Source organism: Chiroxiphia lanceolata, chromosome 3 (genome assembly GCF_009829145.1).
Source record: "Chiroxiphia lanceolata isolate bChiLan1 chromosome 3, bChiLan1.pri, whole genome shotgun sequence".
In the NCBI taxonomy this organism is placed as follows: domain Eukaryota; kingdom Metazoa; phylum Chordata; class Aves; order Passeriformes; family Pipridae; genus Chiroxiphia; species Chiroxiphia lanceolata.
In genome coordinates, this window is record NC_045639.1 from 26,216,278 (window position 1) to 26,233,100 (window position 16,823).

The 16,823-nt window shown below is 37.6% G+C and overlaps 1 protein-coding gene across 3 annotated transcripts in view; it reads right to left on the reverse strand.

The window, feature by feature from the left end:
- Positions 1-16,823, reverse strand: part of ABCG5 (ATP binding cassette subfamily G member 5) — a 35,083-nt gene that overhangs the window by 17,662 nt on the left and 598 nt on the right. Inside the window, exons 1-13 of one of the 3 annotated variants that reach the window (XM_032683568.1) lie at positions 16,554-16,812; positions 16,351-16,472; positions 15,771-15,907; positions 15,466-15,564; positions 14,368-14,500; positions 12,863-13,002; positions 11,748-11,877; positions 9,194-9,407; positions 8,722-8,927; positions 7,741-7,879; positions 4,281-4,466; positions 2,525-2,637; positions 452-1,365 (exon numbers count right to left, since the gene is read on the reverse strand). In XM_032683568.1, coding sequence (XP_032539459.1) covers positions 1,169-1,365; positions 2,525-2,637; positions 4,281-4,466; positions 7,741-7,879; positions 8,722-8,927; positions 9,194-9,407; positions 11,748-11,877; positions 12,863-13,002; positions 14,368-14,500; positions 15,466-15,564; positions 15,771-15,907; positions 16,351-16,472; positions 16,554-16,660 — 1,923 coding nt within the window. In that variant the 5' untranslated portion in view covers positions 16,661-16,812 and the 3' untranslated portion in view covers positions 452-1,168. Of the gene's footprint in view, positions 1-451; positions 1,366-2,524; positions 2,638-4,280; positions 4,467-7,740; positions 7,880-8,721; positions 8,928-9,193; positions 9,408-11,747; positions 11,878-12,862; positions 13,003-14,367; positions 14,501-15,465; positions 15,565-15,770; positions 15,908-16,350; positions 16,473-16,553; positions 16,813-16,823 lie in introns of those variants that run through there. The other 2 variants (XM_032683567.1, XM_032683566.1) reach the window with 2 other exon arrangements.

Sequence of the window (16,823 nt, forward strand, 5' to 3'; positions counted from 1 at the left end):
AGACTACATTAGTTTTAATGTGGTGTCTTTCCAGCTCTTTAATGTCAGTTGTTATTTTTAACATATTTTTTCACCGAGTGTTTTTTCTGATAAAGCTTTTGTATCTCAGAATGTTATACATAAAGATATTAGAAAAAAATCTTGGCCTCACACTTAAGTGAAAATATTGCATTACCTTGAGGATTGGATTTAAAATTCTTCATTACGAAGTACCTCATCTCAAAACTATCATATAAAACTAATTACGTAATTATGGAATTTCAAGATACAAATATACTTGAAGAAATCTCTAACAATCCCTCTGCAAAGAATATTTTCTTCATTGAACTTGAAAATAAGTTACAAAATGTAGGAATTCTGTGTCTCTTATACTTTCAATTTTGAGAGGCCCACAAGAATAATTTACGAAGACAAAAATGACATTGCTTCCAAGAACTGACAAACAACTTTAATGATTTTTGCCTAGTTAATTGACATTTTATTGAACAAAACCAAAACCTTACTAAACAAATTTGTTTTCTAGTAATTCACAAACTGCTTTCAAAACAAGATTTAGAACTTGAAAGAAGGAATAGATATAAATAACTGTCTTCACTGATTTACCATCATTCACAAGGCAAAAACATGTTGGGTAACTTTGATACTGCTTAAAGATCTGCACTCACTGGTTGTGTAGTGTGTGTAAGATTAAAGTGGAGTGACTTCTTCATTCTGTCTTTACACGTATTTGGTTTGTTTCCTTTCTACAAATCCCTAAAATGGCATCAAAACAAAGCATGGGACTTAAAATACAATTCTAGAAATGAGATTTACTAGCAGTTGTACCCCTCTGCTTATTGGTAATAGTTAAAAACCAAAATAATGAGGAAAAAAATCAGAGCACCACTGCTATGTTGTTAGAAATTGTCAGCAACAGCTAACAAAATTAAATTCAAAAAGTCCTTTAAAACATGAAATACTGTTGATTATGGCTGATCTGGGACAGGAGTGGGAATACCAATATCTGGAAGTCAGTCACATTCTTAAGAGAACATTGTTTTTCAAGATGGAAACAAACGTGAGATGAATGTGTAATCACTTAAATACTATCTAAAATCCAATAATTTAAGCCTTTGGCCATAATAAAGTTACAAGTGTAGCATTAGACATTGTTGGAACTCCTACCTTTTTATTGCCTGTCAATAATTCTCTCTCTTATTTTGAAGCTTAGAATTGCTATAATGGCAAGTACCGGTAGAAAAGCATAGAGTATTAGGAAATCGATTGTGAACCGGGACAAGGCACCAGGGAAGTTTTTGTCAATGAACTGAATGCCTTGAGAGAAAATACATGCAGCATTATTTGCAGTGGAACTGTTGGCTCCGCCTGTCAAAAGAAACAAATAGTTTCTTTAGTAGATAAGTCAATAAAATTAAAACTCAGAGCTCATTATCTATCTCACGCATTTAATACACCCAGCCCTGATGTAATTTCAGTGATTAACTATACCCACAGCAGTATTTGTCAGCACTTTGGAATAAGAACAGAGAAGCCATATGTTTCTGCAGTTAATCTATGCCAGACTTTTTGAAGAGAAGAACAAAGGGTCACTAGGAGCTCTGTCTTTTGTTTACACCAAACAAAGATTTATGGCTTTTCAGACACATTATCTGGAAGGGCCTCAAGAAGCAAGGTGTGCCCCATGTGGTAGACTTAGAGGCTTCATATGTGTTGAGTGGTTCCAAAATTCAAGAAATGGTGACTGTCTGAAGGGCACATTAAAAACGAGCTGTTTGTTAGTACTAACAAAGTCATGGATTTGTTTTCCAGCAGTTGCTATTTGTGCTCTTGTAATAAAGAGGGTAAGAGAGATTAATGGGTACAGAATATATAGCCTTGGAGAGGAGCAGAGACACCTGGCTACAAAGCCCCAGATATCTTAGGATAGGTCCAAAGCTGTAAGTTTTACCCCCACTAATGTTAGCTACCAACACTGACAACCTGATTGATTCTAATGTTTTGCTGCTTAGCAAAGCACAGCCTGACAGATCCAAGCTGCTCAATGTGTACCATGGTAACATGGTACTGAAGAATCACTACTATTACTAGTATAATTCAGTACTTGAACTGAAGCCTCACTACTATTAAAAGAAACATCTGGTCAGGTGTTACCTGTCAGTATTCCCTGCACTGATGTTTGATCTTATATTGTGCAATTCTATTAATCTTCTATTTGCGTAACACTGCTCCGAAAAACTTTGCAGCCTGTTACAAATTTAATTTCCAAAATGCCCCCAAAGACAGGACAAGAGAACAGGTGAAGAGGAGAAAGATGAAGAACTGTGAAAGAATGAGAAATGGTTGAAACAAAAGAATCAAACTCTGGTCTAGCTTGCTGATGAGGCATTATAGTCTTTAGTAATTAATAAGCATTTTTTAACAACTCAGAAGTTATCTTTATCAAGATACACGTATGTAGAAGGAAAATAAGCATCAACACCTCATTAAAATTATTTATAATGGACTTCTTTTTTTGAACACTTACCACATGTGAAGTTTAAGCCATAAAATTCATTGACTATAAGAATTTCGCTGGTGTATTTTTGAAAGGTAAGAAAACTGAGTAGTTTAAAAGGTGTTGGCATTTCTTCGATGGTCCTTAAAGAAACAGAGAAGTTAAACTGGCTTTTGCTAAATTCCAAGAGCCCCCAAATGAAAACAAGCTCTCATCATTGGTTGTAGCCTGTGACAGAAACAGTTCTTGTCTGTACCTGGAGGTTTTTCAAACATAAAATCCAGTTTTAGGGCTAAGTGAGAAGACAACCGTGAAGGCTGTCTCTGGCTTTGGTACAGTGTCATAACATTCAGCCCTGACATGTTTATGGACAGTCACAAATAATTCTATGGTTGTTTGCTGTTCACACTTCAGTGATAAACTGAAAATGACAAGACCCAGCATAAACCTTAGTTGCCAAAATGTATTGCTTCCAAAGTAAGAAAACACCACCCCCTCCCTTCACCTTCAAAACCAAAAAACATTGAATAGCAATTCACTGGAGCAATAATAACAAAACAAGAATGAAGCAAAAATAATGAGAAGAAACATTTAGAAAGACTGGGCAATTTCAGCACCTAAAATACTTCAAGACTTTATAATTAAATGTCATAACAGAATAAAAACCCAGCAACCCAAGTCTCAATGCTATTTTTAACATCCTTCACTGCCTATGGAGATTAATCAAAAATATTAATTAGCATTGTCTCTACTGTAAAATAAGGTTAAAAACCATTCTAATGCTTTTAAAAATTATCATTAAGGCATTAGACTATGGTAGCAGGAATAACTGTCTTGTCACTGTAAACATACAACTTCCTGAAATTAGGCAGGGACCAAAAAAATAGACATTAACCTAGCTTTATTTGATAAGTATTAGCTGGGGTCTGCTTTGAAGAGACAAAGCATTATCAACATTGTGAAGACTCATATGGTTTTCTTGAGGACAACTTGACATCATTGGACTTTCTTCATTTTCACAGGGAGGTACTCAGGTGAGCATCTCCTACTTGCTCACATATAAAGAAAACTTCATTTGACAATTACACCTTTACTCTGGTTAAGTTCCTCAAAACCCAGTAATTTCACTACTGACAATTACAAGGTGAAAACTGTTCAAACTTCATGCAATTATAATGCAAAACCATTTATTTGCACAGTAATAGAGCAAGTGGATCACAAATTTCCCACATATATACTATACTACTTTTTAATTATTTCATTTAGTTCAATCTGCACAGGTAGAAAAAGTGACTGAAAAAATTACAGGCTAAACTGGAGAATAACACTAGTAAGATAATTAGGAACAACTGCTTTTTTAAACCATCATTATCAGTGTTTAATGTCTGATAAGTTTCAGCAGTTACTAAAAGCTGTAGGAATGGTTTTTGTGGTAGGCTGCTTTAATGAGGACAGCATTTCTCATCATAATGTCAGCTTCAGTGAAAGAATTCAGGTGAGCTTATAGATATTAATTGTTCTGCTTTATCTTCAATTTATTTGCAAAAAAACTGGGGGAAATCTTCAATATCTTTGTTGATACCTAAAGATATTAAGTGTCTGATTTGTGTATTTAGTACAAGGTCTAAAAAGATTAGGTAGTTCTACCTCTGAAGGAGCACAGTTCACTTGCTTTCCATTACTACCTGTGCATTATTGGACTTCTGCAATACAGAGTGTTCAGAAAACTCTTCTTTAGGTAGTTCATTTTAACACTAACACTATAACAAAATAAGTTTTTTCTTACCTTACTAGTCCTGTTCCCGCTATCACACCAGCTGAATTAAGTAGCACCACTCCACTTTGGACTATATTTGGGTTTTGAACCATGCCAAGTATAATTAGTGTTAGTAGCTCACCAATTATATGAGATGCTAGAACAGCAGCAAAGAAAATTCCAAATCTGGAAGCATCAGGATACAAACCTATAGTCCTGTACAAAAATGAGCAAAAAAACATTTAAAAAACAAGGTTTGTGTACTAAACTTGGAAAGTTTAGTATTTTTGTCTCTGTTTTGGTTTTTTTTTTGCAGTTACAGCTCCTTAAGTGAACAGTTTATGCCTTAACCCTTAATTTGTTATCTGGAATCTTAACATAAAGGACATGCACTTAATATTTTGATGTAAGTGCAGATATATTAGATTTCCTCCGACTAGATTAAAGAGGGTTATGCAAAGACTTAACTGTTGTAGAACCTCATGTTGTTTCAAGACAACCACCATGGCTTTTACAATTCCTTAAATTAACATCCTTCTCCTTTTAGAGTCTTTGCAATGAGAGTTATTCATGTAAGTCACATAGTTAAGGAGCATTTTTATGCAGATAATTAACAGATGGGATTTTGCACTTCTGATACTGGGCATACAAATGTAAATACAGATATAGTCAATTAAAAGGAAGGCTAATTAATTTGCTACCCATGTAATTCGTATAATTGCAATTTCCTCCATGCTTCTGCACTCTTTAATAGAACATGCTGTTTCCAGTTTTTCCCTGTCTAAGCAAAGGGAAAGAGTCCTCTCAATCTGTACTAAAGATTAAAAAGTTAAAAAAGGCCAGTAATTGCTTGGTAAGCTCAATTCAGCCTTATAGTGTAAATGACAGATGACAAAACCTTTTATTACACGGTGACATAATACTCTTTTTCCAAAATATGTCATACCAAAATTGCCTTACACCAGGTGCAGACTGCATGTTTTGCTTAGCTAACAAGCAGTAATTCCACATTTAATTTTATTTTCCTGTTGCTCAATGCAAGGCCCTGTAACTTTTTTTTATCCACCATGTTTGAATACGGTCTTAAAATAGAAGTATTAATTTTCTCCCAGGCTTTCCTGTAGTGTTTGTCGTAACACCAGAATAACTTATAAACAGATAGATGAACTCTTCAACTATTAAACACTTAATGAGCTAGCAGGTATTTAGCAACCTTTAAGCACAGATTGATGCAGAAGAAACAGCTTTCCAAGTCCCAGCGTAAAAGTATCACCTTCTCTGAGATGCTTTAATACTTTACACAGAGCTATGTAGATACAGACTAATAAATCTGCGGTATGGATAGAACAGAAGCCTAAGAGAGAATAAAAAAAGCCAGCTCAAAGAGAGAATATTACAGTAATAGAATAGTAGCATGATGTGAACTGTCAGAACATTTCCCAGAGTTATCTTTAGCTATGAAAATCTGCATACACACAGTACATTCACTTGGATTGTAAAAGAGGCTCTATCCGATCTCGGCCAGACCTGCCTTGTGTCTGATCAGGTAAGAGGTTGGGTCTGTCTGAACCAATTGCCTGACCCTACAAAAACAAACTCTGTGAGAAATGACTTGTAGGAACACATACCAGAGGCTGTTAAAGCCTCTCAAAAAGTTAGTCCATCCGGGAAAGTTTAGTCCTGCACAGATACAACTGTCAAAATTTCACAGAGAAACCGCTTGCCCTAAGAGGTCTAAGAGCACTGTGAAATCACTTTGACACATCACCAATGGCTTCCAAATAACCACAATATATGAAAGATATGTGGAGGCTAATATCTGCAAATATTATCCATTGACTGGAACCACACTATCTATTGTTGGTTGTGTTTGATGCCGCTAAAGCACAAGGGCAAAGTCTCTGCCCATAAGAATTTCCTGTTTGTTAAGGAGTGAGCATGTCACTGAGCCTGAAAAGGTGCTTCCTAAATGGCTGTTTTCTCAGCCACCAGCTTACTAGCAGTCACAAACAGAAGGTTAGCACAGCACTCAGTGGGAGGAAGAGTAATTTCTGCTTGCTTGTGAAAAAAAGACTTCTCAGGGAGCCCTGCCTGAAGCAGGCAGCACTGACAGCTTGCAGAAATAAAAGCCCAGGTAGCTAAGGGGACAAAAGGAAAGGTGGTTAACTTTAATATTAATACCAAACTATGAAAAAAACCTATCCATACACGCAAGTTCTCACATCTGGAGGAGCACAAATCTTCCTCTCAGGGCTTTTTGTCTTTTCCTCTCGGAGCTGACAGTTATTGAGATCCCAAATGAAAAGGATTAGGTAAATGCTGAGTGAGCACTTCCTCTCACTACCTACTACAGATCAGAAGGAAGATAAGAATAGTCTTTTTTTTTTTTTTTCCTGAGTTTTAATATACAAGGGGGGAAAAAGCTATTGCAAAATTCCCATGGCAGACTAGGTCCCTGTGCAGAAGTTCTGATTCAGTAGTCCAAGTGATTTGGTGCAGTTGTACTCCATCCGTTTTCAAATTGCCTAAGGGCATCTTATAGCAGAGGAAGAGCACTAGCATGCACAGCTACAGCACAATAGCTCTTGCACTTCAGTTCCTTTACAAGGGTCTATCCACTTACATTTTCCAACAGCTAATCAGAGAACATGCTCCCATGTTTTCAAACAAGGCCTGCTCATCATTTTTATATATTTTACTATAGACTGCCATGTGATTGCAACTGTCCCAGGAAAACAAACTTTAGTGCACTAGACCTCTCTCCTTTCATAATTAGAAAAGAAAAATATTGGAAGGCAGAAATTGGTCTTTAGTACTTCGCTATTCGGTTACAGGTGAGAAATCGACTGAACAGAAGTGAAGAGCAGACCTATATGACAGATAAGGCAACAAGCAGATGAACCATCTCATCACCCCATTCTGAGGGCGATACTACTTCACAATGATGCAATGAAATTAATGTACCAGGGGGAAAAAAGGGAAGCTTTATAATCAAACACTTGCTCCCACTTATCAGAAATCCACTAGGGTGCCTTTTTCTGAAGGGTGTAAGAGAAGGATCCAGATTTTATCACTTTCATACGCTGCAGCTAAACCGCATATATCCCAGGAAATATGAAGTTTTGTTACTGTCACATACCTATGGTTGACTTTCTCACTTCTTTTTTTTTTCCTTTTATTTCCTATTTTTCTAAATGTGATGTAAAATGACACTTCCTGCTTTCACTATGACACAAGAATGATAACTGTCCCAGGTCCATTAAAACTTTCCAAGTTACCTAGAGAACTGGTAACTTACTTACTCTGAAAGTGTTTTTAACTCTGCCTGAAAGAGCAGAGCTAAATTTGTGTCATTTTTCCTTAAGTTTTCTCTGTAATCATTCTGAGAGACAATAGCAGGAAGCCATGCCAGGAGGCCTGTTGCTGACATGGTAATTGAAACTGGTAACAAAAAGAAAATGACAATCCAACAGACGGTAGAGGTGCTTACCAGTATATAAAGACGCTGAAAATTGCCACGCTGATAACACTGAAGGGCAGGAAATGTACTATATAAGCTAAAAGCATTTGCCACTTCTTATACAAGCCATCTTTGCTTTCTTGGTCGCTGATAGCACGTAAAGGTGTGACTGGATTAAATATACAAGAAATAAATTAAATTACCATTAAATAGAAAGAGCAAGACTTGTTGCTAGCAAAGCTAGCTCTTCTTGTACAGAGACAAGCTTGAGAATACATCAGAAACATTCAGCCTCAACCACTCTGATCACTTTTTCCCCACTATAAATGTCAATGTGCTCCCTTCATATTGTAAAGCCTAATGATTGGTAAACCTAATGAAAGAGGCCTAACTTGGCAGCGTGCAGGACAGCCTTATCTTTTTTCCACATACAAATTAAAGACATGAGAAATTCCATCGTCACTGGATAATTCATCGAGGTACTCTATTTCAACGTGATGAAATCAGCAGTGTATGTTCCCTACATGAGTAGAGCCATTTTTAGGGCTGTAAATAGAAACTACTGTTGCTCCCAGCACGGCAGTTGTAAGAGAAACACCCTCTAAAAAAGCGTAATCATCACATAATGCTCATAAACCCTATTATGGTTAATTGTTGTCAAAGCAGTTCTGTACTTCCATCCTTTCCATGTGTTTGGGTTTGATCTCACTTAGGATGTTAACTAGACGAAGACTTTGTCCTGTCTTTATAATGCTACACACAGGCAAATTAAGGTCTTTTGCGCAATTTAGAATAAACCTTCCATGCACAGGCCAGCTGTAAAAGGGAGAGGCAGGGACCAAGGCATATTCCTTTGAATTCCATTGAATTTTGTGCTTCTCTATCAACTCTGACGTTGCCTAAAACCGTAAAGATCCTTTCAACTACTATCTTCAAAAAAATATGCTTTCCTATTTATGAGATGGTGGCAGCAATACCTGCTGCTGCACATAACACAGGACAGAAACTCACAAAGGGCAACAGCATTGAGCATCCCTGTGTAGGGCGGGGCACTCACGCACTGGTAGACAAGCCCCACGCGGTCCTGCACAGCTCCTTTTACCAGGTCATTCTTTAGTCTAAGAAGGAAAAAGGCTATAAACAAGCCAAACAACAGATTCTGGAGGAGACGCATGATGATGCCTGTCTTGTCTCTGGAGAAGTTCCTTGTTGTCCTCCTGACAATGAAACAAAACAGCAACAATATACTTGTTAGCTACGACTGACCACATGTTGGTAGGGTATTTAGCTTTGAAAAAATGTTATACAGACAGTGCCCACAAAAAGTCAATACATTAAAAAAGACAGGGACAAGTATAGCGGGAGATGAAAACAACCAAGAAAGTGCATTTATATATGGGGCGGGAGGGAAGTGTGGATGGGACCTGAAAGATTAATAGAAAAGAAAAAAATTTCTTCAAAAAAAGGGGAAAAAAAGTCTTACCGTAAAAGAACCCATATTTTGTAAAAGGTACTGGGTGAGTCTTTATTTTTAAGTGGTATGGGTGGCAGGTCTTTCATATACTTTGTTTTTTCAATGGTTGTCAGTACTTTGCTGAAAATCTCCGAGTTTTTGTAGGATGATACAATTTCCTGAACCCTACTGTAGGTTTCAAGTTCACGTTCCTTGCTTCGGGTGTCCACAGATGTCAGATCCACTGTAAATTTACAAAGCTTTTACTGTATATACACATCACTTTCCCTTCCTATCTCTCTCCCCTTGCAACTAATTTATCTTTGCCTCCATCCTAAAATCTGCAAAGAAGAAAAGATTGATTGAAAGTATTCAAGGTTTCTTTTACTCCTCCCTTCTGTTAGGTGCAGCATGAATGAATTACTGTGCAGCCACAACAAATCTGTGTTTTGTGGCCTCTGTAGGACCCTGCAGTTCAAGGCCTTGATCTGGAAATGCAAGGCCTGAGTGGTGTGCTGATCAGACCTTTAGCCTTCTCCCTGCAGAGCACAAAGCTGTAACTGCATTGCTGGGCTTCACCTACCTCCTTTGCAGACATGCTTGTCTTTTAATATGAAGTTAGAGGATGTTCAGCAGGCAAAATTCCCCAAGCAGGCTCAGCCCAAGCCGAAGGAAATATTACTGACTGCCATAGAACTTAGGAAAGGTAGATACTTCACAGAGTAAATCCACCTAAACATTTTCCTAACACCAGTAATTCTTTCACTGGCAGATGGGAACTTTTTGTGTTCTATGTTCTATGTTCTATGTTCACAAATGCAGATTCAGCAATTGTGCTAAAATGCCTTTTCCCTAATAGTAATGAATTAGCTAAGGTTTTAAAAACTGGATTGTTGTTCTCAGGAATATTTGTTCTTACGGAATTTTAAATTACTCTTCTACATCTGGTAAGATATCTTCATTGTTTATTTATTCCTAAGGTTTCTCTCATCCTTAGATTTCAGTGTTGCGATGTTTGTTCAACTTGAAAATACAAATTCAGCAAGAGAAAAGGAGACCTTGTCCAAGATTCTTGATCTGTTCTCAGAACCTGAACTAAGCTTATTAACATTTCCCTGGTGTTCTGAAAGCTGGAATTTATCAGAATTGTCTTTAATGGTATTCATATCCAAAACGAAGTCTTCACTTTTGCAAATATGAACATCTGAAACACACAAACACTTTTTAAAATTTGGCCAGTGTGACTTGCTGGAAGTGACACAGGAAATAAATGGCAACCAGGTGTACTTTAAAAGAATTATAGCACCGACAACTAACTAGACCAAATAGCTATTGTCTACCATGCATTAATATTTTTTTTATAAATACATGTGATAGCTCAATAATATAATCCACACTCAATACATAGAATATATTTTCCTCTGCTGGTATAAATGATATCAGAATCTGTCCCTTCATTCACATCAAATTGCACAAAAAATATAAACTACCAATTTTCCAAAGACTAAATATTCTGATGATTCTTTGCTCTAAACTGTATTTTTTCCCTTTCTTGTCACATTCAAAGGTTGACATTCGAAGAATGCAGTACTCTCTTCACCAAGCTTTTTTAAAAGTGGGTCTAAATCTCAAATCATCTATGCTTTTCAAGACTATTCAAATTCATGAAGGCAAAATTATCCTCACTGTCATATCAGTATTTTCAGCTTCATCCCATTTAGCTTTATGTCAACAACCATCCTCTCTTCTCACTGAGTTTAGGATGCCATCTAGACAACAGGAAAACACTGCCTCCTCTGAATGCAGCTTTTTGGATTGGTCAAATTCCCTGGTTAGTGCTCAGCTGGTACTGTCAGAAATAAGCTTTAGCAAGAGAGTTATATACATGTATGTATATGTGTACACATAAATGCACACAACATGAACACGTACACATTCTCTTCAAATGTGTACCTGTATGGAGCAAGCACATGGATGTCCTGCAGCAAAACCAAGCCTCATTTCCAAGTTTCATACTGACCCTTTTTTTCATCCTGAATTGGTAAAACAGTACTCTTCAGCTTATGCCAGCAGCTTGCTATCATCAACTCCTGATGCATCCATATGCTCTGTTCCAGTAGTTCACCCTGGTATTAGCAACTCCCCAAACTTTGGGAAACCTCAAACTCAGAATCCCTGGAAACTGATGCCTCAAGTCATCCCATTTTTATTCTACATCCTTTCCTCCACACAACAACTGTTTCCTATTGCTTGGCATCACAGAGTCCATAAGGGCATGGGACTTCCCACAGTTTTGGGATCAAACTCTTTTTCCAACATCCAGTGAACAGCCATAGAGAGATGCCATCAGGAATCCACAGGTTTCGGAAGTTGAGATTCCTTTTCTATTGGTAGTTTACTCCTTTCTGCTGTGTTTCAGGCCTAGTGCAAACTTGGCCATTCTATGGAGTCAGCCTAGCCCTCTCTTTGAGCTGAACATAATTACAGAGTTGGGGAAGAATTCAAACACATTTCTACCTCTGGAAAAACTTTAATTTGGTGAATAAAACAAATTGTTTTACTAAAACAACTTAGACAAACTTACCATAGTAGTCAAAAGGGTTTGACTGTTCAGGACAAGAATAGCCACAGTCACTAAAAAATGTGATCATTTCCATAGGATTCCCACAGAAAACCATTTCTCCAAAGCTCATGATGGCTATTTTGTCAAATAACTGTCAGAGACAAATTAATATATTATCAATAAGTACTGAGAAATGCATTAATTCTTGAGTACAGCTACTGTCTTGGTAATAGAAATGCTTTGACAGGAAAAATAATTTTGACACATTCAAACTTCCTTAGTATATTTCCCTCAAAGGAAGTTTGTCCTTTCTTTCACTGCTTTCGGCAGTTATGTAAAATGACACATCTTTAAGCTCGTAAAACTAGTGCTTCTCAAATCTGTCAGCAACAGCAGCACACAGAGGTAATCCACAAACAGAAATAGGTGCTGGGGCTTTATGACTTCACTTCTAATGCACTTTCACTTACTGATGACCTCCTTTGGCGCTTAATAGCCCCAGTCTGTAAAATCCCCAAATTGTTGGCAAGATTATCCTGAAGTGCTTAAGGGCTTCAACGGCACTGCTCTTTGGATGAACATTTGCCAGGGCAAGGCTCCCACCAGCTATGATCAATCCATGTTCTCAAGGCACCAGGACTGCTTTCAGTCCAGAAAAGCACGGTGGCTCCCCTCTGGCTCCACAACCACTTCTATTCAGTCAGCCAGGGAAGAGGTTTCTTGCATTTACATGGAGGTGGTGGATGTGTCAGAAGAGCAAAGCAAGAAACAGTGATGGGAAGGGAGAAATACTCTCCACAGCACAAGCCCTGCAAGGCAGGCCAGCCCCACCACACGACCAAGGTGTACCCACATCCCTCGACATGGCTTCTCCCAGTGGTTTTGATTTGGGTCGTTGTATAACACAAAGGTTAGGCACACAGTTAGTGTCCATACTGTTTTCACAGGGCAATACGTGTCCCAAAGTGCCCTGTGACTGGCCAAAGGCCAGAGTTGTAAAGTTCAAGACAAGCCTGTATTTATGCGAGGGGAAGGAGGAGACCCTATGGAGGCAACTATACTGGATCTTGTACTTCTGTCCTGAAAAGAACCTAGGTATTAAAAAAAAAAGCCAATAGTGAGTAGATATCGTTTACCCTGAAGAGTTCTGAGCGAGGCTGATGAATTGTAAGAATCACAATCCTGTCTCTGTGTGCAAGTTCTGAGAGAAGCAAGACCAGCTGGTTTGCAGTCAGGCAGTCCAGCCCTGTCGTTGGCTCATCAAGTAGCATAACCTCTGTCAAATGACAAGGAATAGCTTTAAAATTCAGGTAAATGAGGAGAAAGTCCTACAGCTTCTGCCTTTAAAAGAAGCAAATAATATAGAAATTACTTTACATGTGAAGTTCCACACGTAAAGCAGAGTATGCATAGATCACCATGATGTGATCTTTCAGTTTAAGTTAGTTCCAGTGGTTCAGTTACAATGACCAGGAATGAGGACATAAAAAACTACTGCAGGATCAAAGCATAATCAATTTTTTCTAAATTCAGGTAAAATCTGAAAATTACCAAAATAGAATTGATGTATACATCTGCTTCTAAGAAAAATAATGATAAATTTCAGCATGTATGTAAATGTAAATATAACTGAAAAATTAGAGAGAAGTTATAATCTGAATTAAATCTATATATACACACAGAATTGATCATGAACAAACCAAGAGTTGTTAAAATACAGCATTTGTAATTCCCTAGATGGGAGCTGGAGGGGATTACTGCAATTTCTTCATTATTTTATTGCACATGGAAGGGAAAAACTTATAGTCAAATCCATTATTTTTATATAGATGAGACACAGCACAGAAGAGGGCAGTCCAACCTTGATCAGGACAAGAAGGGAGAAAAACTTTCACTATAGGTTTATCTACACAGAATTACTATAGTGTTTACTATAGAGTTTAGTGACTTACTGAGCAATAACTACACCCAATGAACTCCCCAGGGGTCATAAGAAATAGTGATGCATCTTACTTCACTATTTAAGTGCTCCTTGCTGCCTGATATGCAGTTCTAGCATATCTACATTGCTACAATAATTCCAGCATCCAACAAATGCCTGCTGTACATTTACTCCATAAGATTCTGGCAAATTCAAGAAACGATCTCAAAATTGACTAAATTTGCAGTGATTTTTTCCCATGGATAATCCCTCTATAGTCATTCTGCTTTCATTTTCACTCAGTGGAATTTTTTCGCTCTGGAACATACGTGTTGCTCATGCATACATAGTTCAATGGCAGGGACTCCACTGCAAGGCTCAGTGTTTGCATATATATGGCTCTAATGTGCTCAAAACCTATAAATTAATGGGCCACAACCAAAATTTGGGAAGAGAGAGCTGAGAAAGACTTAAAATGGGTAAATGCAAGTCTAAACCTACGCTCAATCCCTAAGATTTTTTCATTGTCTGCTTTCCAAGATCAGCTAACAGATTAATGGTAGACCATTATTATTCTATCCTTTTCTGTTATTACAACAGTAGCTTTTGCTGAATTACAGGATGCAAATGCTTTTGTATTTTAAAGTGGTTTATGGAAGCCTGTGGTAGGAGCACAAAGTTACACAGCTTTATTTTAAAAATCCGTGCAGTGGTACTTACTGGGATCTTGTAATAGCTGGGCTGCAACTGATACCCGACGCCTCTCACCCCCAGAAATTCCTCCGATATTATGGCTTCCAATTATTTTGTCAGCCATGTGGCTGAGACTCAGCTCAGTCATGACTGCATCTACCTGAAAAATAATTACAATTTTAACAGACTAAACACAGTCCAACTCAGATACCTGTGTGCGATGGTAAAAAGCAGGGAAGAAAAAGACATAATTTTAAAATATAGCTTTGCCAATATCCTTCTTGCTCCATTCTAGTTGGAAGGTATATGGCCTCATTTCTATTTGATTATCTTTGATATATTATTTAAATTATCTTTTAAAATTTTAGTTTCATGTATTCTGAAATGAGTAAATTTTTGCTTCAGTTGACATTAAGAGATGAAGAGTTCAGAGGTGGGACTAGAGTTCAAGGTATGAAGCATAATGTGCTAGTCTGGTTTACAAAATTGGGGAGCAGAAAGGCATATCCATCCTGGGGAAGTATAAAATACTGAGTGGAAGATCAGTGAAGAGAAGAGACAAAGAACAAGAGCCTGTGGTCAGGAATATCCAATCTTTACTTTCAAAAGAGTCCTTTAAATAAATCTGAAACAAACCTATTTTATCAAGAAAATAGCTTGCAGGGGGCTTAGTAGACCAGTGCTTTTTGGAGCTGTTCTGGTTGATGAGAGATGTCCTACAGGAGCCAGAATAGTGTCAAAATCACTTCTGCTGTCCATGAGTCTTGCCAGCACACATGGCCCTAAACAACCCAGAGAACTGGACTTACCAGCTGGGAAAGGGGAACTGACCTCAATACCAACATCAGCATCTCCTGCAGCAGTAACTGCTGCAGCTTTGGGTGGAGGGTTTTGTCCCAGCATAATGGTAATTCCCTGGGGTGTCAGCACAAGCCCCTTGCAGAGGTGGGGAGCACCAGAGAGCCTGGGTCCTACTCCTCAACAGGAGGATTTCTCCTCATGTGCAGAATGAGAATTACAAAACACCATAAACATAAAACACAGTCATGGATGGAAAGTGCTGCTGGTGAAAACATTACATGACATCATGTCTACCTTTCTGGAGGAAGACGATAAAATACAGACCTTCTTTTTGATGAAGTTGTTAGAGCATTTCTTAAGAGTTAGCAAAGCTGTGTATGTCAAAGACTCTTGTACGGTGAGAAAGCTTAACAAAGTGTCACTCTGAAAAAAAAAGTGAAGAAAAAGAAGCAGTTAGTTCTGTAGTAATTTAATATCTTGTCCCTCCTCATGCAAGTTTAATTAATATAAACTGATTTGTCCCAAATTTACTAGTATAATCACAGTCAGACTACGTTACTCCATTACACGAGGAACTTTCTTTACATGAAAGGAAGCACAGTACACAAAAAATAAATGTAGAAATCAACCTGTGGTACATAAGAGAAGCAATCTCTAAACTGTTCCTTCTTCAGCTGACGTCCATTCACATACACTTCACCAAAGAAGTTGCCTTTATATATCAGTCTTCCTGATATTGCATCCAGAAGTGTTGTTTTCCCAGATCCTTTCAAACAGAAGAAATTAATCATGTGATGAGATGAATGTTATGATTCCAAGAGTAGTAGCTTGATTTGAATGGAGACATATGAAAAGAAGTAAGGCTTTTTTTCTCAATAACATTAAAGTAATAGTCCTGAATATGCAGCTAGTTAAGAGGAAAAATAGGAAACTGGAAATGTAAGTTAGCATTTAATTCACACAAATTCACACTTTGCATGGAACGTTTGACTTTAGAAGTAACCTTATCTGTTACTGAAGTTATAATTGTTAGTTAGATGACAGAAGATTGAACTCTGAAAACCAAGCACCACAGTTTTACAAGGCAGAAGTTAAAATCAGCTGCAATTTCATTATTTAAAACACAGATCTCAGTCACATTCATATCACTATGAAAGTAACCAGTATTAACTCCAATATTATTTCTTCCAAGGTTCTGGAACAACTTACCAGAATTTCCTAAAATCCCCATAATCTGGCCACTCTCTATGTGAAATGAAACATCCTTAAGTATTTGCCGGGTCCATTTTTTACAATACAAAGAAAAGTTCCACCATGGGCCAACACGCTCTCTTGGAAAACAAACATCAATAAAAATTAAATAGAGAATATTTTAAAATCTAGCATAAAGCAAGTGAATGGTTTATAGCTACCTGCTATAAACCATTTCAGCATTATCTGGAAGATAAAATGAGGTCTGAACAGATTTCTCAGAATAATTGCTAAGAAGCTTTTGGACTACAACCAAAGAGGCAAACATGAACTGTGGCTTTATTTGCTGACGGTGTCTGCCAGCCACTAATCCACCTGGCCCTTTTCTCAGAGCCTATATTATCCTTCTGGCAGCAGTAAGACAGGCAGTGGGAAAGAGTACAATCTTTGGAAATCTTCTCTAACACGTGTCCTTCAGAGACATCTGAAGG